This window comes from Zingiber officinale, chromosome 10A (genome assembly GCF_018446385.1).
Source record: "Zingiber officinale cultivar Zhangliang chromosome 10A, Zo_v1.1, whole genome shotgun sequence".
NCBI classification, from domain to species: Eukaryota; Viridiplantae; Streptophyta; class Magnoliopsida; order Zingiberales; family Zingiberaceae; genus Zingiber; species Zingiber officinale.
In genome coordinates this window covers 46894636-46920347 of record NC_056004.1, presented here as the reverse complement: position 1 = coordinate 46920347, position 25712 = coordinate 46894636, and the positions used below count along the sequence as shown (strand labels likewise).

The following is a 25712-nucleotide window of genomic DNA, read 5'->3' as shown; positions in this document are numbered from 1 at the left end:
CAATCACTCCGTTCAAGATCAATTGCCTAATGGTATTGTGTCTGTGACGCATATGTCGAGACTTACCACTATACATACTGTTGGAGCAATCCCAATGGTCCATGTGACCATGTGTTTTGGTGTTTGGGCAAAGGGTTTAAGTTAGGTTCACCCTTGTATTTGATATGTGTATTTGAGTTGTGCAGGTTTGCAGGATACACATGAGTCATAAGGGTGAGGGTACGAGTGCATGAGAGATTGTTCTCGGAGTAAAATCCTAGGTTTAGGATTTTATTGTAACAGTACTGTAGCGTTACTACAGCAGTACTGTAGCAGTACTGTTGCGTTACTGTAGCAGTCGACTGGCAGCGAACAGAATGTCTCTGTTCGCTCGGTTAGTGTGGAATCGAGCCGTTGGGATGTAACGGTCGAATTTCCACAGAGAGCAGTCGACTGCATGTTTTGGCAGTCGGCTGGTAGGCGGAGTTTTCAACCCGCGGCCTATATAACCAAGGCTTGGAAGCTTGGTTATATCTGACGAAATTAGACTTGGTTAAGGTCTAATTAGTAGTCTACAAGTGCTCAAGAGTTTCCCTTGTGTCCAAGAGGTCTTGGTGAGTTTGTAGTGAGGTTTCTCCACCCACAAGGAGGTTTGAGCTAGCCGGAGGTCTTCTAGGGAGTAATCCACCGACGGATAGAGATCGTCCACCTTACGGGCAGTCGTGGAGTAGGAGCCTTATCTCCGAACCACGTAAATGATCGTGTAGCTTGGTTTGCATTCTTTCCTTTAGTATTTAGCTTTCTACTTGCTTTGTTTGCATTTCTGCTTGCGCACTAACGTTGTAGAAAGAAGCGAGTATTTGGGGGTGCCGTCTATCCAACCCCCCCTTCAAGCCGGCCGACCGATCCCCAACACATACTACTCTGTGCCCTTCCAATCATCGATTGACTATCACAGTGTATGAGTACGGCGGGCACAGGTTTCGTCCAGCTTGGAATATCTTCCAAGAAATTCCTCAATCATTCAACTTCTTCTGCTGCTTTGTCTAGTGCTTTAAACTCGGATTCCATAGTTGACCGAGCTATGCAGGTCTGCTTTATGGATTTCCAAGATATCACTCCTCCACCAATTGTGAATACTACCCATTAGTGGATTTGAAATCTTTTATATCTGATATCCAATTAGCATCACAATATCCCTCTAAGACAACGAGATATGTTCCGTAATGTAATCCGTATTTCATAATATATTTCAAATATCTAAGAACTCGCATTAGTGCTTTCCAATGGGTGTTATTTGTATTACTCATAAAACGACTCAGCTTGTTTACGACACAAGTAATATCTAGACGTGTGCAATTTGCGAGATACATCAAACTGCCTATTATCCAAGAATATTCCAATTGCGATATGGGCTCGCCATGATTTTCGCTAAGTATTGACTTAGATCCATAGGTGTTTTTACTATAGAGAGATCGTACGCATTGAACCTTTTCAACACTATCTCTACATAATGAGATTGTGTCAAAACTATCCCATCAAATGTCCTGAGAATTTTAATTCCCAATATAACATCTGCTATACCCATATCTTTCATATCGAAATTCTTGGTCAATATTTTCTTTGTACTCATGATTACCTCATGATTACTGCCCATTGTAAGCATGTCATCTACATATAAACAAATGATTATATGACCTTCAGGTGTATTTGACATAAATACATTTGTCACATTCATTTATTTTGAATTCATTTGGTAACATTGTTTTGTCAAATTTTTCATGCCATTGTTTAGGCACTTGTTTAAGTTCATACAACGACTTAACAAGTTGACACACCTTTTCCTCTTTTCCTGGAGTTGACACAAGTTGACATACAAAGGAATACAGTCTCATAAGGAAAGATAGCAGATACTACCATGATGTTAAAATAAATGTTCATACCTGAAGTCATATCCTAGGCTAACAATAGAATGTCAGGGGTGACACAAACCTGCTACAGCACTGCCTATAACTACAGGTATAAATATGTGAGATGTATCTATTTTACCAATAAATAAACCAGTGTCTAAACACCTACAACAAGTGTATATCTCAACATAAGTAAGCATATAAGCATAAGTGAACAACAACAATAAACGATGGCAGCATAAGTAAGCAATAACAGTATATGTCAACAGCAGCAGCCCAAGCAAGTATAAAACAGCGTATGTACGGATGTTCACTACCGCCCACCTCTCTGCACCATGCCCCCTGTATGGTCGAGAGGTCGGGTCAATGACAGACTATACACCACTCTAGCTACTACTCACTCGAGTGGCCGAGGGGACAGTTGCTGAGTAGCTAACTAGCTACGTCTGCGACGGGGGTCCTTGTTGCTCGCAACTCCAGTTACCACTACCCATGAGTGGCAGAGTGCGTCACGACAGGACAAGCGGCATCTGCTCCAGGTACCACTCTCTCGAGTGACCGAGCGTGCGGCCCTGGTCAACGATTCTCTTGACCGTAAAGGAGAAGTTGTCGTTGATATGCATGTAATGATATGATGCACAAACTACAATAGTCATCATATACATATAAAAAACAGAAGTCAGGTATGCTACATGAAGCCAGCATGCTCAGTAAGGTGTGTAAATAATCAACATTCAAAGCAAGTAAGCATAGTATCTAGTATCTACTAAATATCATGAAAGTCAACAAGAGACTGTATAGACATAGAAATAAGTAGCTCAAAGATCGAGTAGAAGTATCAAACACAGGAAAAATAAGAGTGGAGTCAAGGTAAAAACAGTTTCTATCCAAAGGTAGCTTATGCACTAAGTTCAAAGAACTACAGAATCAAGGTAAGAAGTATCTGCCTTTATCTGACGATCGTGATAAATAACCCCACGTCGAGATGCTCGTCTTGAATCAAAGTTCTGCATCAACATATTTACGATTTCAGTTAATTCAAAGTGCCAAGCAAGGCATTATCATGAAAACAACAAAGCACAATCTACCCGAAATTTCATCTCAAAAAAACAAAGCTAGCATGATTAAACAAACCCTCCATTAACTCTTAACAGGAATTCCCTAAATCAACTCTAATACGCCAAACCTACAAGTTTTCAGCATGCACACACTAGATTCGTTACTAAGAAAAAAACATCACAAAATCAAATTCGTATCACCCTTCCAACTAGATTGTGCATGCTTACACATTGCACTCAATGCAGGAAAAATCGTAATGAAGAATCACAACAACCCTTTACAGCAAGAACTCCTGAAATCCGACGAAAAGCAACGTAGGATTTAAAGGACTTGTCCTCTAAATCACAGCTAGCTCGGGAAGGACAAAACAACAACCAATCAGTTTACATACCCCCAAATTCTTATTGTAGTGAATCAACACCATTTCAAGGAGGCAATACAAACATCAAAAACTGAACAACATTTCACAAATCCAGAGCAGTAAATCAAGACAACATTAAGCCGAAACAAAGACATCATTCGGATCATTTGCAAACCCACAATAAGAAGCACTAATACCTACTAAGGAGATTTGCTTGCCCTTTTCTCACGGTTTGGAGGAGAAATTTCGCTTCTCAAGAGAGGAGTGCTGGAGAAACGGTGGAGAGGGGTTAGGGCACTGTTGCGTTGGTGGCAGGGCTATGTTTGAGCTAATCCGAGAGAGATGGGAGGAGAGGGAAGGGTCTGCTGCCCATAGCTCATGACCGAAGAAGGATGCTGGTGGATCTAGGGCTCACTGCGGTCGGCGTCGGGGACAAGGACAGCGGCGTTGTGTTGCTCGCATGTGGAGGAGGGCATGCGGTTGTGGCTCGAGAGGGAAGAAGATGGGTGACTGTGATCTGTGGTGCTCATGCGAGGGAGAAAGATCGTCGGATGTGGTGTGGGACCTCGCGAGAGGGAGAGGGGAAGGATGAAGTCAGCGGTGTCACGAGGTGAGACTCGGGGAGAAGATGGGGTTCGACGACGTGGGAGCTAGGGCACGGGGAAGTACTTTTATAACTTAGGACTTAGGGATTTTAAATTAAACCTTTGCTCAATCAACTCTCACCTTTGGGTATTCCAAATAGGCTTTTCTCAAGCCCATAATTGCATCCCCTTTAAATACGTCATACGAGCTCCGATTAAATCTCAAAAAATTTCTAAAAATTTCGGAAAATCCACTAAGGTTATTACTCTAATATCCCTTATTATTTAATTATTGGATTTTACAATTTCACATCTTTATTTGATTCCTCTAATCCATCTCAACAGTCTATTGAATCGACGGTGAAAGTTATTGATATGGTGATAGGGGAGAACTAATATAAGATTTTATCTGCTTCCTTTACCGCAGCAGAGATACATAGAGCATTTTTCGATATACACCCAATGAAGGCACCAATCCTAGATGGATTTATGGCTTTATTTTACCATAAACTATGGCCAGTCATTCAAGTGGATATTGTCATTGTGGCACTATCTATCCTAAATGATATGAGGGATATTTCTTTATGGAATTCTATCACCATTACTCTTATTCCTAAAGTTTGAAAGTCGAAGTCTATCAAGGACTTTTGACTGATTTGCCTATGTAACACTTGTTATAAAATTGTGTCACGCACCATAACTAATAAACTAACACCCAACATGAATACAGTTGTGTATTCTTTTCAGAATTCCTTCATTCCTAGGAGATCTATTCTAGTTAATGTAATTGTGGGCTTTGAATGTATGCACTAGATAAGGAACAATCGAAATGCTAAGTCAAGTTATGCCACGTTAAAACTTAATATGAGTAAGGTTTATAATCGAGTTGAGTGGAATTTTTTGCAGACACTTACGCACAAAATGGGATTTACAGATAAATGAGTTAATTTAATCATGTTAACTATGTTACTTTCTCTTTTCGTCACAATGATTTCATTATTAGAGTAGTATATCCTCGGAGGGGACTACTCCAGGGTGATTCGTGTTGGGATCCTTTGGATGGCTAGAGAGGGGGGAGTGAATAGCCTCCACCAAAATCTTAATATTTTCACAAAAATTCTAAGCGAGTTTGTTAGCGCAGCGGAAAATAAGCAAACAAAAAGAAATTATACGAGAAAAGAACCAAGCACCACTAACATAAGGTATACGAGGTTCGGGGATAACTTGCCCCTACTCCTCGGCGTGTCCGTGAGGTGGACGAGCCCTTGATCTTCGGTAGATCACACCCCGGATGACTTCGGCTAATGAAGCTCTCCTTCTTGGTGGAGAAACCTCTCCACAAAGTCTTCGAACAGATTTAAAATGAAGCACACAAGACTTACAGATCACAGTGGCTCAAAGAAAATCGAAGTAAGCTCACAGCCACGAAGATGATGAAGACAGAGTCCAAGAACACAGCAAGATCTCAACCGAAACACACACAGCTTTTTACTTGCTTCTCGTTATCTTCTTCTTTCCAGCATACACTGCTTCTTATGTCTCTGCATTCGATCAGCCTGCACCGGATCGCTGCCAACCTGCACCGAATCCCTGCTGCAAGCTATGACGTCGCCAATCGCTTCTCTTCCTCTTCTGATTCTCTGAGCTCACACCAATAGAACCACGGTCTTCACTGGTGCCTCTGAGCTCGAACCAATCACCGCCTGATCACTGCCAGAAACACAGCCAATCGCAACCTGTAGCCGTTGCTGCTTCAAATGCATTTGACGCAGAGAAAGCAGTGGAAAGATCCTTTGTCTCATTCCTTTGATGAGGCTTAATTTGAAACTAAGCACTGGTATGGTACCTGCAACCTGTATCTCCAAAAGACTCACAGCAGAAGGTTAAACAGAGAAGTGCGAATCGAAAATATCGAGAAAGCGCATGCACAATGAACTTAGCGTGGATCGGTCGGACCGATCACAGACCTGGACCGATCGACAGCGATCGATGGTCTGTCGATCGGTCGTGGCGACCGATCGATTGATGGATCGGTCCATGGACCGATCCAACGCCCCTGCGACATTTTCTCCGATCGGTCTACGTCGATTACACTCGATGTGCGGTGTTTCTGATCGGTCTGGGCCGTCAGTTACACTCGATGTGCTCGGGTGTTTCTGATCGGTCTGACCGATCAGAAAATTAGTCTCACTAGATCGGTGCGGACCGATCGGTCATCCAGTATCCGATCGGTGCTGGACCGATCCAACGCCTATGTGATACTAGGATTGGTCCGAAACGAGCTACGAGCCCTCTCGACCTAATCCGGTCGAGCGAGCTCCGAGCCTCTCGACCTAGTCAGGAGCCGAGAGCCCTCTCGACCGTGCGGTCCCGAGCTGGGCCCTCTCTGACCTAGTCCGGAGAACGAGCTACCGAGCCCTCTCAGACTTCGTCCGGTCCAGAGAACGAGCTACCGAGCCCTCTCCGACCTAGTCCGGAGAACGAGCTACCGAGCCCTCTCCGACTTCGCGTGCCAAGTTTCCAACTTGGACTTTTCCCTTCCACATGATCAACCTTGATCAATAATCAATCCGAGTTCAATTAACATCTGATACAAACTTAAATCAGTGTCAACATCAAAACAATAGCCAGGTCAGACTGTATCAACAATTCGCTCTCTCCATATATGTCTATCCTATATGCACAATGATTATCTACCATCTTATCTAAGGCAATAGACCGACGCTTTTTCAAGAGGGTGAAAGTGACAACGTTGAGCCCAATGGTATCTATTTATTATTTGCAGATGATAGTCAGGTATTCTTTTGGGCAACTAGAGAGGATTGCATTCAAGTTCGGGAATGTTGCGATACTATGAATGAGAACAGTTGGTCATTATGAAAAATCTTTTCTTACTTTTAGCCCATGTATCTTAGAGATGTTATTAATGACATAAATGTCATACTCTCAATGGAAGTGGTTGGGGAGACATGATATATATTTGGGATTTCTAACTTTTTCTTTGTGACACAGAAGACTTAAGTTTGCCTACTTGAGGGAGCAGGTTTACAAAAGATTGGAGGATTGGTCGGCGAGGTTTTTTTTGATAGGGGGTCAAGAAGTGTTGATAAAATAGGTATTACAGGCAATACTCTCTTATACTATGTCATGCTTTAGGATTCCTGTCTCTATTTGCCAAGGTATCGAGCAGGCTTGCACAAAATTTTGGTGGAAGGATAAAGCTGTCAAGAGGGGAGTGGCGTGATCATCGTGGGATGCATTATGTAAATCAAAGGAACACGGAGGGATGAGCTTTCGTGATCTTATATCATTTAACAAAACTCTTTTGACAAAACATGTATGGAGAATCGTTCAAGCTCCACAGTGATTGGTGGCCCGGGTATTATAGGGGAGGTACTTTAAGCATTTAGATATTATGGGAGCTACCCTTGGATTAAATCCTTCTTATGTCTGGAGGTTATTATTATGGAGTAGAGATTTGATAAAGAAAGGCTTGTGTTGGCGAGTGGAGAATGGTTAGAACATCTTTGTCAAGGTAGACCTGTGGATTTCAAGCATTCCTTCATTTAAAAACATGTTTAATGCGTCGATGGATTCAACAACTACAGTATCAAGCTTCATCACATATAGAGGTGTGTGGGATGAATATGTTGTTCGTATGAATTTTGTAGTCCAGGTCTCCAGGAGGCCGATGCAATCCTTAATATACCATTAAAACGTAAGTGATGTGAGGATATCAGATTTTGGTAGGGAAGTCCAAGAGGTCTATATACAGTTAAAGATGGGTATCTAATAGAGAGGAATTTACTGAGGCCACCTCCTTTCCAATCCTCTCATGCGACATAGTCATGGTGGAAATTTATATGATGGATCCAAATTCTACAAAAAAGTCTGGATTTTCTTATGGCAAACAACTAAAGATATTATTCCAACAATAGGCAATCTAAGCGCCAAGTATGTTCCGATGGAGGGATGTTGCCTTTTATGCAAGTGTCATAGTGGGACTACAAATCACTACATATTGTTTTGTCCGGTGGTTCAACATGTATGGAAATACACTCAGTTCTGGGGCTTTTTGAGTAAGGTTCATATGACCTCCTTTATGGATTGCATATTCTAAGCGATGATGGTGTTAAAGGAGGAGTTTGAAATATTTAGTATGATGAGTTGGGTAGTGTGGGGTGAGGTCTGGAAGCAAACTCATGGACCAGATGGTAGAGCATTGGAGATTAGGGTTGATTGGGCAATCCTGATGCTAGAATTGTATAGGGAGGCAAAATCGATGGAAGAGGTCTTATACCCTATGTTGAAGGTTATGTCTGAACATATTTGGAAACCATCGAATAATGACTAGGTTTAATTGGATGTGGATATGGGCTATGATGAGACCAAACATAAATTTAGTGTTGGAGTGATTGCTCGAGATTCACAAGGATTAGTTTTGGGTGCGAAGGTAGTCATTCAGAGTCCGGGGGTTGGTGAAGGGTGTGAAGTTGATGGCCATTTGCTATGGAATATACCTACGTGCGTTTTGGGTGTTCATAACATTTGCATATATTCAGGTTCCCTTTATATGGTTTGAGCAGTAACTAAGCCTACAAGGGAGTGGGGATCAGAAGGGATGCTGACAATAAAAATTCATGCTTTACTTAGTAGTCTGGAGCTTACTTCCCTAGAACATATGAGAAGAACGGTGCTACGCATTCATTGAGTAGGAAAGTTCTTAATGCTTCCTCTAAGTTTGAATGGTTGGATGGGTATTATCCTAGTTGGCTTTTACAAGTTATAGGTAATAAGTACGTGGTTTTGCTAAAAAAAAAAAAAATATACATGTTTTTTTAATAAAAAAGTAATTCAATACAAGAAACTTCAATCAATTCATTCCGATCATAATAAATTTATTATATGCATTTATATCTTGCATTACAATGTAGAAGTTATTTTCATGATTTAAATTCATAATTTTTAAATTATACGATAACAATTTTACCGTTATGTCAAAACTTTTTTTCTATCTTTCTTAATAAAATTAATTAAATTTAAATAATAAAAATAATTAAAAAAATATTTCACTAAGAATGTCTCTATTTTTATTATCATTAAACATAACATCACATTTTTATTTTAAGAATACTTTTAGTTTAATATTACTATAGTAACTATAGTCATAATTATTATAACTTATGATAATTAGTTGCTATAATATTAAGTTAGTATAATATTATTAAAATAATTTTAATTAAGTTGAAAGGATTTAATTAAATTTAGATAATTATCAACTTAACCAACAATATTTTGATATATATAGTAATTTTAATTAATTTATTTATTATAGTAATTATTGTAATGACTGCTATATATATATATATATATAAAATATGTGGTGCTTTCGATGTATAATGAAAATAGAGTGGGTATTTTCTAAAAATATTTTAGGTGCAATTCCATCTAAATTAGGGATTACAATAAATTGGATTGGATTCGATCCTCCGTCTTTATATTTTTCGAGATCAAATATCCATTTTTCACACCCATCGTCATTAATATTATATTAATAGATTAAATATCTATATAATTTACTCATAACTTTATAAAACTAGATAGTGAATTTAGAGATTCTAGTTTTATAAAGTTAGAAGTAAATTATATAGATATTTATATAACTTAGTAAGAGTTTGTTTATGTTCATTCAATATACATAAAATTAATTAAATAAACTTGAACAACTCGTTCAACTAAACAAACAAGCTTAAACACATGTATTCAACTCGTTAACGTTTGTGAATAATGTTCGTGAACAATGTTCGTGAACAATATTCATGAACAACGTTCGTGAACAATGTTCATGTACTATATTTATTAATAAAACTCTTTTCAATATGCTACATAAATAATAAAATAAAATAAAATAAATAAATAAATTTAAATTATCACGCTTAATAATCAATCAAACAACTAAAAATTTCAAACATTCAAACAAATTTAAATTGAGAGCTCAATAATACCTAAACGAATCAAGCTCGAACCAAACTCAAGCTAAGTTTGAATTGAAAACTCAGCTCGATAACATCTAAACGAACTAAGGTCAAGTTAAATTTTAAATAAGCTCAAACTTATAAAAAAAATAAATTAAACCAAGCTTGAACAATCATTTCAATAATTTAATTCATTTTAAACTCGACTCGGTTCAATTCAATTATCTTATTAAATAAATTTAAATATCCTAAAATTTGACTCGACTAAATTCATTTATAGCATAACATATCCTCTTCTATTTGAAGAAATTGCCGTCCCTACTATGAATGTATGACTTCTAAATATTTTTTTTCCCTTTAAATAAACTGGAAAGATGGTAGATTTCTGGAAAAAACGTATGTGATTTAAAAAAAAACAAAACTTGGATGTACCTTTCAGTAATTTGAATTATTTTTTTACCACGATAAATCAAAAAGATCCACCGACTACAGTGGTCGACTCATTGATGGTTTGTGAACGCAGCGACCTGCGCTTGTCAACTCTGTGCCCGACCAAACAAGCATCCTGTGCAGCTGCGATGACGGAGGGGTGGATTCGAGCAGCGGTCGAGGCCATCCACTCCTCCCCCACCCAGTCTGTCATCTACCTCTCCGGCGGCGCTTCCCAGGTCTCTCCTCTTTCGCCTCTTGTATTGTTCTCCTCGCTTTCTCTCTACATATGTCGACTTCTCTCTTTCCGTTGCGGCATTTGATTTCGGAATTATGGGATTTTGAGTGTGGACTTTGATTGGATACCGCTGATGCAACAGGCGCTTGGATGGCTGATGTCCATGCCAGGGGCGTCCAACACGGTTCTTGAAGTTGTGGTCCCCTACTCCAGGAAATCCATGATTCAACTGCTCGGAAAGGTGCGTCGTTTATCTTGACTTATGAGATTTCGATCTGTAATCACGAAAAAACTTGGGAGATCACAGTGAAGTGTACAAGACAAAACAACCTTAACATGATAGGAGCCTGGGGCATATCGCGTGGAAAATTGAAGGAAAGAAAATGAAAAGGGGATCGGGTGATCACTTCGAGGGGATCGGTTTCCAATAATCAAGTTAAATTGATTAACCAAAAAGGAAATTACTTCTCTTCCAAAATTACATAACGTCTCTCTTTAAATAGGCACCTAAACTATCTTTTCAAAAGAAAAGGTCGAAAATAAAAATACATTTTCAAGAGAAAAGGTCTAAAACTTATCTTTAGAAAAGGAAATAAAGTTAAAGGATTTATTTGAATAGATCCATTAAAGGATCCTATCATTCCAATGCCCTTCAAAACAACCTTGTCCTTAAGGTTGTTTGGCGATAAATTCTGAAAATTTTTCTTGAATTGTATCATATAACTCCCATGTTGCATCATCGATAAATAAGTTGCCCCATTGAATTAATAGTTCAACCATTGCTTGATTGTTCTTCTTTACAAGTCTCCTTTCTAAAATAGCATAAGGTTGAAACTTAACTTCACCATCTGAATTTACTTTAGGAAGGTATTGTTGAGGAGTAAATTTGTCGCCTAATTTCTTTTTTAGACAAGACACATGAAATACAGGGTGTATTTTAGAATCTTGTGGAAGCTCCAAGTGATAAGCAACCGGTCCAATGCGCTCTATCACTTTATAAGGGTCATAAAATTTTGGCGACAACTTTATAGCGGTTGAAGGACGAATTGAAACTTGTTTGTATAGTTGAAGTATTAGAAAAACCCAATCTCCTATTGCAAATTCTCTTTCCGAACGATGTTTGTCGGCTAGTTGCTTCATTCTTACTTGTGCATTGCATAAGTTATTTTTCAAAAGTTGCAATATTTGGTCCCTTGTCCATAGGTTTTGGTCGACTTGATGCACATTTCTTGATCCATGTGTGTATAAGCTAACTGAGGATGGTACACATCCATAAATGACCTCAAATGGGGTAATCTTAGTAGCTGAGTGGTAGGTTGTATTGTACCACCATTCTGCCCATGAAAGCCAACGAACCCACTCCTTGGGTCTATCACTAGTTAAACAACGTAAATAATTCTCTAAACATCGATTAACCACCTCTGTTTGTCCATCGGATGGTAGGATGTACTAAAATTAAGTTTAGTGTCTTGCAATTGGAATAATTCTCTCCAAAATTTACTTGTGAATATCGGATCCCTATCAGTGACAATATATCTTGGTAGCCCATATAGTTTGATTATATGGTCAACAAATGCTTAAGCAACACAGGAAGCTATATAAGGATGTGATAATGAACAAAAATGAGTATATTTTGTGAGACGATCAATGACCACCATGATAGTGGTTTGTCCGTGTGAAGTGGGTAACCCATCTATGAAATTCATGGAAATGTCGGTCAATATTTGTTCAGGTATGGGAAGGGGTTGAAGAAGACTTGGTCTTGCTACATTTTCTCCTTTGTTTGACATACATCACATTCAGCAACAAAGTTTTTGGCGTCTTTCTTCATTCCTTTCCAATAGAAAGCTCTTGAAATCCGTTTATACGTGTGTAGGAAGCCAGAATGCCTTGTAATTGGTGAATAATGAAATTCTTCCAATATTACTCCTTTTTCAACTGAGTCTGTTGGAAGGAAGATTCTGTTTTTATATTATAAAATTTCTCCATTCCAAGAATAGTGGGGTTCTGGCGATGAATTTTGTAATATGTTTTGGATGAGAGCCTGTGCCGTAGAATTTTCCTTTAGCTCTCTTTTTATGTTGTCCAAGTTTTTGCAAGTTACTAAAGATATAGTAGCGAACTCTATTTGGTTAGGAAGGCGAGATAAATCATTAGCTACTGTATTTTTTGTTCCCTTCTTGTAAACAATTTCATAATCATATCCCAAGAGCCTCTTGATCCATTTTTGTTGATCCATATTTGAGATATGTTGATCCAAGATGAACTTAAGACTCTTATGTTCAATTCGTATTTGAAAGTGTCGACCAAGAAGATAGGGTTTCCATTTTGTAATGGCATGTATGATAGCCAACATTTCTTTGTCATAAATAGACATCGGTTAATGTAGAGGAGATAGTGCCTTTCTAAAGGTATATCCGCTACCTTAACTGTCCCCCTAGAGTCGACCCCACGGATATGGAGGGAGGTTCATTCAGGTACACAGGTGTTGAGTGCATGGTGGAATCGACCATGTCGACCATCACACCAGGGGATCGACCCCTGGCCATTACGCTAGAGTTGCCATGCACCACCTTCTGTCTACGCCCTGGGCAAAGCTAATGGTTGTTCTTCTTGCATAAGTACTGCTTCGATTCCAACTCTGGATGCATCGGCTTCAATGACAAATTGCTTATTGAAATTAGGTAGTGCAAGAACTGGTGTTGCATTCGTAGCCTCCTTTAAATTCTGGATTGCCTTTTCTACTTCAGGACACTATCTAAATGCATCTTTCTTTAACAAAGCTATTAGTGGAGCACTAATCTTTCCATAATTTTTTACAAATTTACGATAATAACCTGTGCGTAATGCCTTGATATTCTTTGGGGTGGGCCACTCCTTCATAACTAGCACCTTTGAGGGATTAGTAGCTACTCCGTTTTGGCTTACAATATGACCAAGGTATTCCACCTTAGTTGTCCCAAAGCTGCACTTAGATCTTTTCACAAAAAGAGAATGCTTACGCAAAAGAGTGAGTGCTTTATAAAAATGACGCAAATGATCTTCGAACGATGAACTATAAATAAGGATGTCATCAAAGAAAATCAAAACAAACTTACGGAGGTAAGGTCTGAATATATCGTTCATCAAACTTTGGAATGTAGAAGGTGCATTAGTTAAACTGAAAAGCATGACTAAAAATTTATAATGACCATCATGAGTCTGAAAGGCTGTTTTTGGAATGTCTGGTTGATGAATTCTTATCTGATGAAAGCCTGAGCGAAGATCCAACTTTGAGAAGAATGAGGAACCTCTTAATTCATCAAGTAATTCATCAATGATGGGATGTGGTACTTGTCTTTCACTGTAATTTTATTGAGTGCCTGGTAATCTACACACATTCGCCAACTTTCGTCTTTCTTTCGCACAAGCAGTACTAGAGAAGAATATGGACTTACACTTAGGAGAACGATACCAGCTTGAAGCTCTCTTGTACAATCTTCTCAATTTCCTCCTATATGTAAGGGTAGCGATAAGGCCTAACATTTCTTAGTGCACTCCCTGGTATTAGAGGTATACGATGATCATGTGGACGTGATGGAGGAAGTCCCTTTGGCTCAGCAAATATCATAGAAAATTTTGAAAGAAGTGCCTCTAATCTTGGGGGTATGTGATGTACCTTTAGGATCCTTTTTGATAGAGAGTTGCATGAGAAAAATGGAGCCATCTTCCTTTAAAAATCACTCTACTTGATAACTACTGATTGATGTGATAGTATCTTATTTCTTACCTCTAATGCAAACTTCTTTTTCTTGATCTTGGAAGCGCATTGTTAGTTGAGAGAAATTTCATATTATGTCTCCTAATGTTCGCAATCATTGTGCTCCAAGTACAACATCACATCCATCTAGGGGTAGAAGAAAGAGATATGTGATTAATTCATAATTTAGTAAGAAAATTTTAATACTATCACACTTTCTTGACTTGTAAGTGATCTTCCATCCGCCACCTTAACATAAAATGTAGATGCTTGTTCTATTTTTTGTTTAAGCCTTGCCAAGGTTGAGTCTAGAAAATTGTTGGTGCTTCCTGAATCTATAAGTATCATCACTAGATGTTTTTTAATGAATCCTTTTACCTTCATTGTTTGCGGAGTTTGTAGTCCTTCTAAGGCATGAACTGATATTTCCATAGAGTCATCTTGTATTTCGTTGATAAGTGTCGTGTTGAGATGGTCGAAACGGGTGAAACATTTCGTTCCGCCCGACGACCGGCACCGGCACAACCCCAGCACCAGAACCCACAATAGCTGCGACGTGTTGCATAACCCCGTGGTCGTAGCGGACGGGTTGCTCGACTTCGCAACAGCAGTGGAGGGGTCGCATAACCCTTCTGCTGCCGCCGTGGAGGCATCGTGCGATCCTCCTGCTGCTACAAAGGGGTTGCACGACCACCGCGGTCGTGTCGGAGGAGTCACGCGATCCCGCGGCCATGGCTGAGGGGTCGCACAACCACACAACAACGCCGAAGTTGCGAGAGCTTGTGAGTGATGTCGGATTTCAGATTTTTTTTAATTAAACTTGGGTTAATTATTTTAATCAACTCCTAGCTATGATAGAGATAATCTAAAGAGACTTTATTAAATCCTAATAAAATTATTTAATTAATTTTATATTTTATTTATTTTAATTTAAAAATTATAATAGAATTTTTATTTATTTATTTATCTATTTTCATATCTTTTCCTTTTTTAAAAGATTATTTTTTATATTGTTTTTTTTGTTTATTGTTTTAAATATTTATGTTAAATATTTTATTTTTTAATTAATATATTTTATATTTAAAAAATACTGAACTATATCGGCACGATACGATATGGTACCAAAATCGTATCATTTCGGTCCAAGATCGAAACCTCGGCATGGGTCGAAATTTTAAACCTTGGTTCAATCATCAGTATTCTCTTTTGCTTGCATTGATGACCAGGACGCCACTTTTCATCACAATGCAAGCATAATCCCTTTGCCATTATTTCCTTGATCTCTTCTTTTGTCAATCTACGGGGTGTTGAATAATGCGATGTGTTTTCATGAATTACTTTGTTATTTCTTCTTCCTTCCTCATTGATCTTCTCTTCTTGTAGTCGTGCAAAGGATAAGGCAGCCTATGGTGCGGGGTTGATTCATTTTTTACTTCTCGTCGTATATCAAGGCAAAGTCCTTCGATAAAAGTGCCTAGTAATTGCTTTTTGACTAATCACGAGTTCAATTAGAGAGTTGCTCGAATCGTCCTTAGTACTTTAGTACGGTTGTAGTCTGTTGAATTTTGGCCAATTCTCCATCAACATTTTCATAACCAGAGGCACCAAATCGATTGAGGAGTTCTTTGAAATCCTCCCATTTTGGAGGTCCATGGCATACTTCAAGCCAGTTATACCATTGGATGACATCAGCTTCGAGGTTTATAGATGCTAGTTCTACCTTTGCATAGTTTGATGTGCTGTGGAAGTGAAAATATTTTTCAGCCCTTGAGTTCCATCCAATTGGATCGTTGTTCTCCCAGCAAGGAAATTCCACCTTCATACGTGGAAGGTTGTGCATTCGATCTTCATTTGAGTTTGCTCTATCGCCATATTGTCGTTGTCAAGACTGCTGATTTGTTCCCCTTTTGATTAGTATGCTTGAGCTGGAATCCACCTCTAAACGATCCTTCAATTCTTGTACTATTGCGACCAACGATGCCACAATTTTTTCAAGTTTATCCATTCTTGTCTCGTTCTTAGCTTCAAATTCCAGAGCCCATTTGGCGTTAGGTTGAGATTCTCCAGTCGTTATGTGCGGATTTTCTTCTCTTGAAGTTGGGTTACGTTCATGCGCTTGTTGGTGGATGTGGCTTGAGGTGCTGAAGAAGTTGATGCTTGATACTATAGGGCGAGGATGAAGTGAACTTGGCTCGGATACCAAGTTGATAGAAACTCGAGGCCTATCGCGTGGAACAATCAAAGGAAAGAAAATGAAAAGGGGGATAGGGTGATCACTGCAAGGGGATTGGTTTCCAATAATCAAGTGAAATTGATTAACCAAAAAAGAAATTACTTGTTTTCCAAAATTACATAACGTCTCTTTAAACAGACACCTAAACTACCTTTTCAAAAGAAAAGACCTAAAATAAAAATAAAATAAAAATATATTTTCAAGAGAAAAGGTCTAACTTATCTTAGAAAAGGAAAAGATCTAAAACTTATATTTAGAAAAGGAAATAAAGTTAAAGGATTTATTTGAATAAATCCATTAAAGGATCCTATCATAACAATGTTTAAGATTTCTTAATATAAACTTACGGTTTTCAAGTTCAACTAAGATAGAAAAAAGTTCATGTTTGTCAAAAATCTTATTGAACTTGAGATGAACTCTAGATTTTACTGAGTTCAACTAAAATCAACCTTATGTGCATAATTTTGCTAAACTCAGATTAATAAATGAAAATGATTTTATTTAAAATGTTACTAATAATTTTTCTATCATTTTTCTTTTTAAGTATGAGTAATGCATAATATTTATTTAAAATAATTCCATGAACTTAATTTAAATGATAAACATTTTCACTTATGTATGGAACTTCGATTATATATTATCTTTATACAATACTTTTAAATATTTAAGCAAACTTATGTTGTCATGACCATCAAGTCATGTTAGTCCAACTATTTGGACATGGATATTATTCCTCTGATGAACTTTGTGGTAGCGAATATCATAAGTAATTTTAGGATACTTTGAAGTACTTTTATTTGATTTTGACACTTTCAACTCTATTGGTTCAACATGTCTATGGATCTATTGATCATATCTGAACATGTTCATGCCATCTTAGTTTATTTTTTTATTTTATCATTTTTTAAAGTTACATCAAATAACTCTAGTTATTAGTACTTTAGTGTTATCATTTCTAATAATACCTCACATGCATGTACGGATTCTTATCTTTGCTATATTCTAATTTTGTTTGCATTCTTTCCTAATTGCCTTGAGTGGTCAATACTCAATAATATATATCTATTAATAATGTAACATTGGATAGTTAATTTACACATATAACTTAAATGGTCATATATTCTTGTTCATCAAGATTCCTCCTTATTGTGATTTTTTTTCTTTTTATTCTGTACACAATTTTCATGCAAAACTCACTAGCTTTGCTCATAAATTTTAACTATTTTCTGCTAGTTGTTTTCATGCATAACTTATTTATTAATCTAGCTGCTAGGCTTATCTATTTGGGGTACCAGACCATGTAATGGGTTCTTATCAAGACAAATGCTGGGCTTGTTGGCGAATGTTTGGTTTGTTTACATCTTTTCTAGTGTAATGTTAATTAACGTTCATTCTAATTTTAAGCTAACATGCTGAAGCCTATAAGCATGAGTAGACCACACACACCATCTACCTTTTAGGATTGGGCCTCTGTTTTTTTATAGATGACAATGTAATATTCCTTTTTCTTTTGAGAGCTATCACAATGCTGAAAAATGAGAACTGCTATTAACATGGCATGATAATTTTTGTTTGCTGAAGTTAGGAACCATGCCCTTATTCCCAAATTGAGTGGGCTTTTTGTGCATCCATTTATTTTGGAAAAAGATACTTTCCATCCTTTTCCTTGATACTTATGCAGAACATGATAGGCATTTTTATAGAGGCCACCTTTGTATCTTTTTTTGTAGACTCCTACACAATTTGCTAGCCTCCAGACAGCAGAGGAAATGGCCTTGTCAGCATACAATCGTGCTTTAAAGCTTTCACGAGCAGGTTCATACAAAGAATAGACTAAATACACCTTTATGTTGCTATGTGATTCTTAATCTTGTGCATATATATTTTTTTCTTCAAGTTTTCAGTTTTTACTTTTTACTGGTGTCAAGTTGCAATCAGAACAAGTTGAGCTATTAGAATTAGTCAGAATTACATACCCAGGTATATTGATTTGTATGTCACTTGGCTTCACAAAAATAAATAAAACTTCATTTAACTGTTGTGCGCATAAATCTAGCAACATATGGGAACATGGTTGCCAACCTACAGGAGGAGAAGGCGGCCTCTGGTGAAGCTTCTTTACGTTGTGTTTCCTTTGAGGTAAATAAAGAAGAGGGAAGTGTAGGATGGAAAAATAAATATTTAGTTGTTTCCTTCGATTGGTAGAAAAATGAGGGAGAGAAATGTTAGAAAAGCCTGGGCTGTTTTTCTTCCAAATCATTCTGTGTTAATTGAACCAAAAACTACTCTTGCCTCATGTATGCTCATAGTGTCCTTAGAGCCCTCACCAATATCTGTTCTTGTTTGCTTTTTCCCCCAATAGTTGCTAGCTTTCATCTCTTCTCCCTCGAAGGAAGCACAACCATGGTGTGGAAGAAATCTGGATCATGCAACATAGACATAGAACCTGGATGTCATTAAGTTTAGATAATAATCTTGTTAATATTAATAGGGATTCTTCAATGATATTGACTTGTTCTGAATGAGGTGAATTGGACAGCATAGTGACTACTTCACTGTTATAACCATGCTTATTGTTGGTCATGTGAATGTTTCTCTTGTTACTAACATAATTTGATCCAAATGTGAAATTACAGGTTTGCCAGTTTTGGGTGTTGGGTTTACAGGGTCTTTGGCTACTACATACTCAAAGCATGGTGACCACAGGTATCCTTTGAAATTTCCTTTTGCTTTCTATTAATAACACACACAATTCAATTCTAATCAAGCTATTCCAATCTATTTGATTCTCAAAAAATTTTATGCCTCCATGCCATTTATTATTCATTTACTACTAAACAATTATATGATAAAATAGAATGAATTTTTTCAAACTCAATTGTGATCTCATACACTTAGTATTTATTTGATTTAAATAGTATTTCATTCATCCTTAGTACGTATTAGATGAAAAAACATTGAAAAATAAAATATATTAAATCTACGTGTTATTGGAGCAAAATGTTTGCATTAGTTGGAAATTGATCTCAAGACCTATTGGAGCAACCACCTATGCAGGTACCAACTATGCCAACCCGTGGGGGCTAAATCTATGTGTCATTGATTGCATGCAATCAGGTTAGAATGATGTTATGTCATTGTTTAAACATAATTTCCTAACAAATTTAATGAAGGGATAGATTGCTAGAGATTTAAATAGTTTGGGATAAATTTGTTAAAATTGATTGGTGGGATAGATTGGTTAAAGGTGGTAAAGGTTAGCATATGAAAATTAATCATAAGTTAAATTGTATAATTTTGTGGTTGAGTTCTATCCAGGTTTAGATTAATGGATATTATGTCATTGTGATTTGGTCTATGAGTATGTTCCTTCTCCCTAACCTAGTATAAGTAAGCATATTTCTTAATATTAGCTGAATAAGTTAAATTTCTTATGTTAACTCCTTGAAGATCTTGCATCTTACAATGCTTTTCATATGCTAGGAAGCGGTATGATTGTTATCTGCTTGATTTTCTTTTTGTTGTTACAATAGGCAGTTATGCAGTTCATCCATGATTTTATACCAAATAGATGCAGAAAACATGATTTTGTACCTTGGCAGAAAATCAAAAATGTTAATTTTGGAATACTAGGTGAGAGCTTAAACATATTGCTTTTCTATTGTTTTTGCATACCTGATCTATCAAAGTTCTTGTAGGTTTTATATGTCAACACGAACGTTCGATTGTCTTTGGACATCAAGTGTGACTTTAAATAAAGTAGTCTCTTAAAACTTATGCCCATATATTTAATAGATTATTCTTTGTTCTAGTCCACTAATGTTATATGTTTATTAGGGTTTGCGGACTCGAGAAGAAGAGGATAGAGTTTCTAGTCATTTATTGTTGAAGGTATTTTAACTTTGTCATGCATATAAAATTTTTGATTACATCTATCCATGATCTTTACATTAATCATAAAGTATAACAGAGTTACTTTGCCACTTCCAGTTATTATACTTTTAAGATGCTTTTCTAAAGGTGATTTAGAATGTTGTTTAAAATTGTAGATTGTTTTGACTGTAGAATGGTACAAGGTTAACCTAGGACAAGTCTTACTTCTCAATTTTTGTTGGCAGAAATGGAAAAATGCAAAAGACAGAAAAGTAAAACCAGGGAACTGAGGAAAGGAGGAAGTAAGAAAATCAGATTATTAAGGAATTAATTAGCAATGGAAACACAAGAAAGAACAACGCCAACATCTGCCATATTTAGGAGCATGAATGATGATTCAGTTTGTCTTAACACTGAGTTGTTTCCATTTGGTTCAAAATGTCATTTCTCATTATTTTTCTTGGGAATTGGGTTGCTGAGGTTGAACAAATTATGTAGAGAAGATTAATATAGGAAGTAGGCTCGCGTTCTCATAAATGGAGTTGTGATTTCAACAACAATGTATTTGATCAGTTTCCGATACTTGATAGGCTTATTACTAATGTGAATAAGTTCATGTGCAACTGTTCTTTGTTTTTTGATCAATTTGTTTCATTTTCTTCTCAAGTTAAAAGGATAGGCTTACTATGACTTTTGATTCATGAGAATGTGTTACATTCCATTCAAGCAAGTTTGTTTCATTTTTTTTCTTGATGTGAAGACATAAGGTTTCCTTGATCATATCTTATGGATGCAGTTTGGTACATTTCTACTTGACTTTGTTTAATGTGGTACCATGTATGTGATCATGCCAGTTAGCTTGTGGCATATATTAGATTATGGTATTATGACAGGACCGTGATAGTGACAAAATAAATAAAGAAGAATTTCTTAAAAATATTTTCTGTCTATATTCACTAAACGAATTATAATATATAGACCTTGAAGGGATTATCAAATCTCTTAATTCTAGGGTCTAATATAGGAAGAAGTATAACAATAATATCCTTGATTTTAGGGTCTAATATAGGAAGGAATAGCCCTCGGGGCAGGGTTGAGTTGGCTAGCACGGGACAGAGTTGCTACTATAGGCTGCCAATTACAACTTCCCTATTTACCTCCTCACATATGGTCGTGGGGCCAACCGTGTGGGGTTGTTGGGGTGGCGGATTCCACCTTCGCAACCATAATATAAGAAGGAATATAACAATAATTACACAATTATATCCCTTAATCTTAGGGTCTAATATAGAAAGCAGTATCTCTCTAATTACAATAATAATTAGATAGATAATCAAGGGAGAATCATTGCTTAATGCACTGTTTGGGAGGAGGTGAGGGAAGGGGAGAGAAGGGTAAAGAAGGGGAAGGTAAACTTGAAACCCTATTTTGGAGGAAGTGAGCTACGGAAAGGAAAGGTAAGGAAGGGTAAGTTTTAACTTTCCTTTCCCATGAAACGAAAGAATTTCTTACACCTCAATTTGGGGTGTAAGGAAGGGTAAGGGGAATTAAAAAAAATTGTGTTCCAATTTTATCCCTGTTTTATTATATTAATTCCCCAAATCATTGTTTTAGGTATTCTTTATGTCGTGACAAAAAAACACACAACCGCCCGACTTGTACCGCCTGACACTCGCACTCCATCGACGCCAACTTTGACGCCAACACCGACTTTGACACCGACGCCGACTTTGACGCCGACGCCAACTTTGACGCCGACACTAACTTTGATGCCGACACCGACTTTAACAAATGAGCTACAATTGCTTGAATGCATAAGTTTTAACCAATAAATGTATGCAAGATGCACTAGCTTCTTGAACGTGTAAGTCTTTAACAAAAGTGAGGGTAATTTTGTAACTTTATATATTTAACCTTCATTACTCTCACTTTTCTCCCAAACACAGTAACATGGTACGTTAATGAACCTTCCCTCCCTCTCAAGCAAGGAGAAAATAAATACTTTACTTCCCCTCCCTTCCCCTCCCTTCCCCTTCCGTTAATGAACCTTCGCTCACCCCATCCAAACAAAGGGTAAGTTGAGAGATGGTAATCTATTAATCAAATAGATAAAGCTTCGCACCAAAAATGATAGGGAACACAAGACTCAATTAGAAGAGTGCGAACAACATCATGAAGATGACAATTCTTTCTTTTAGCCACATCGTTTTATAGTTGAGTGAAAGGACAAGAACGTTATGATATGATCATATGACTTTGAAGAAAAAATTGAAATTCATTTGACACATTCACCACTTGAATCAGATTGCAAGGTTTTGATTTAGGCAGAAAATTGTATTTCAACTAAAGCATGAAAGACTTTAACAAAGAGGAAACCTCATTTTTAGACCGGAGAAAATATACCCAAGTAAAACGAGTGAAATCATTGATAAATGTAAAATATTTGTAATGTTCATGAGAGATTACAAGGCAATACCCTATACACAGTATGTATGAGTTCAAAAGGTTTGGTGGTACTATTTTTATGCAATGGAAAATGAAGTGTTTTTCTTTTGCCAAGTTTGCAAGATGCACAATCAACAATATCAGTATTGGAACAAGAAGTCGAATGTTTATTTCCAAGTAAACTAGATTTAGGCAAGATTTGAAGCACATGAGAATTAGGGTGCCCTAAACGTCTATGCGACACATGATTATCACATTGAACAACATTAAAAGTAATATTATTTGACATCGGAAAGAGAGATAGAAACAAAGGAAAAAGATGCCCCACTTTAGGTCCCTTCGCGATCATCTTCCCGGTCACTTTGTCCAGTATAAGACAACCAAAATTTAAAATTTGAACAGTACAATTGTTGTAAACTAATTGACCGACATATGTCAGATTAGTGGATAGCTCAGGAGATACAAAAATAGTATTCAAAGAGGGTGAAATATCACCAACAGCTGTGATAGGTAAGGAACAATATGAATATAAAAATCTCCTTTATATTTTTTAATATTATTTAAAGGCAAGGGAGTGTTGGTCATGTGATTTGAAGCACCATAATCAAAATAGCAAGGCTTAGGATTAGAATTTTTATTACTTGAGAGGCCTAAAGCAGAAAGGGCAGAGAGTATCATTTGTTGGACCATTTCAGGAGTAATAGAAGACTGACCAAGACTAGGGGTATTTAAGGAACCAACTGAGACATTGTAGGCAGTTTCAAATTTCTTTCGAGGCCGAGTGGAATAATCTTTGATGATATGCCTTGATTTCTTACAATAATTGCAGAATTTTTTAGTACAATTAGTGGCAATGTGCTCGAGTCCTTTGCAACTATAGCACTGAACATTAGTCATATCTCTTCTTCCTTTAAACCTCCCTTAAGCATACTCCCTTGATTGAGTTGACCCAACTCGAGTTCCAATTGAAACCTTCGTGCAATATTACTTTGGTTGTAAATTTTCTTCAAGCAGTCCCACATTTCTCTAGAGGTCTTATAAGGCTTGAGATTGAGAAGTATGGAGGCTTCCACACTTCCAAGGATCCATGATATACAAATATCTGAAATTGGAATGCCCAAGAAGAATAGTTCTTGCCATTAAATCGAACAAGAAAATTTTCAGATGGTTCTAAAGACATGATTTCAACTAGAAACAAGTACTAAGAGATCTGTTCTAAGAAAACATATTGTAAGAACACGAAAAAAAGAACAAATCACCGAGATCTTGGAGCTCGATAAGCAACTAGACACAAGAAGAATTAATCTCAGAGTATTGGCTCTGATACCATGACAAAATAAACAAACGAGAATTTCTGAAAAATATTTTCTGTCTATATTCACTAAATGGATTACTATATATAGACCTTGAGGGAATTATCAAGAAGTATAACAATAATTACGGCAATAATATTCCTTTATTCTAGGGTCTAATATAGGAAGGAATATAACAATAATTATAGCAATTATATCCCTTAATCTTAGTGTCTAATATAGGAAGAAGTATCTCTCTAATTACTGCAATAATTAGAGAGATAATCAAGGGATATAAAAACCAAATAAGGAAAGAAGAATATCTTAATATCTTGACAGATAGCATCATGGACAATCATTCCATCTTCGTAATATGAGATCTTGTGGCATGAAATTTATTACACTTCGAACATTCTGAGCTTTAAATTGAGCACCATTATTGGTTTCATTTACCCATGAATTCATATGAAAAAATAAATTTTGTTAATTCATATAATATATACTACTAGACTATGTTAACTAAGTTGCTCTGGTGGTACTATACATGTTGCCTCCCATATTTATGGGGTTTATATTGGCATCAAACCTAAACTTTAGTTGTTTGGCCCTTTTTATTTGTAGCACTACACCCTCCTGCTAGTTCCAGTAGATTTATCGCTACCATCTACTAGTCCATTTGAGTTAGTTCAGCCTGACATTATAGGGGACAGTTTGTTTTTTCTAGGTTGAATTTTTGTTATTTTGTCACTTGTATTCATGTTTTTTTATTTGTCAGTTCAAGATCGTCAAGACACTTAAATTTCTTTGTTAAAAATATAAGTTCATTGCCTCTCTCTATCAAAAACCCTTTTGAACTGATGATGCTTTGCACGCATGCATTGTATTTTCTCTTCATGTATACATCTCAGGGTATTGCCTTCCAAACAAGTAAACTTATGTATACAGGAGAAAATTAGGTGGTTAAATGCAAGAATCATCATCTGTTGAATGTTATCAATTCCTTGATGTTTCAGATACATATCTCTCTGTTTCAACATATGCTATCACCTCATCCATTCAATCTATTTTTTATGGATACTTTTTAACACAAGTGCTACTATGACCTTGATGTAGTCTCAGCTAGCTTCACCTTCCTTGAGATGCCTCTTCTTTTTGTCCACTTCCATACCGTCGATTTGCCCCTATAGTAAAGATGTTCCATTGTGTCGATCACCCCAATTCTGCTTACTCCACCTCCACTGCAGGTACATTTATGACATATCAGGTTTTCTCCACTAGTAAAGATGCCTCTGCCATTGTTTCCTTTGTCTGATGGTTCTAGACATCTTTCCACACTTGTGCACCTTCTGACCTATATCTTCCTTTTACACTTTGCAAGTGTAAGTTTACCTGCCCATCATATTTTCTTCCAGTTACTTTCACTTCCTCTGCGGGAGCTTGCCATGTCTAAGTGTCTAAACTCAAAACCAGTTAGGAAGTTATATTAATTGTGACAGAAAAACAAGCAATGGTTTTTGAGATTGCTGCCCCACCTTGATTGACATACTAGGAATACATTTAATCCCCCATCAGGTCTTTGCCTAGTGACTTGCAGA

The 25712-nt window shown here is 36.9% G+C and overlaps 1 protein-coding gene across 1 annotated transcript in view; it reads left to right on the top strand.

Annotated features, from left to right (window-relative positions):
- The first annotated feature begins 10377 nt into the window (after window positions 1-10377).
- The window catches only part of LOC122026998, a 46500-nt gene continuing 31165 nt past the window's right edge, over window positions 10378-25712 (top strand). The window contains exons 1-6 of the mRNA XM_042585778.1: window positions 10378-10536; window positions 10678-10776; window positions 18238-18322; window positions 19144-19213; window positions 20206-20266; window positions 20345-20398. Of these exons, the coding sequence (XP_042441712.1) occupies window positions 10447-10536; window positions 10678-10776; window positions 18238-18322; window positions 19144-19213; window positions 20206-20266; window positions 20345-20398 (459 nt within the window). The 5' untranslated portion in view covers window positions 10378-10446. The remainder of the gene's footprint in view (window positions 10537-10677; window positions 10777-18237; window positions 18323-19143; window positions 19214-20205; window positions 20267-20344; window positions 20399-25712) is intronic.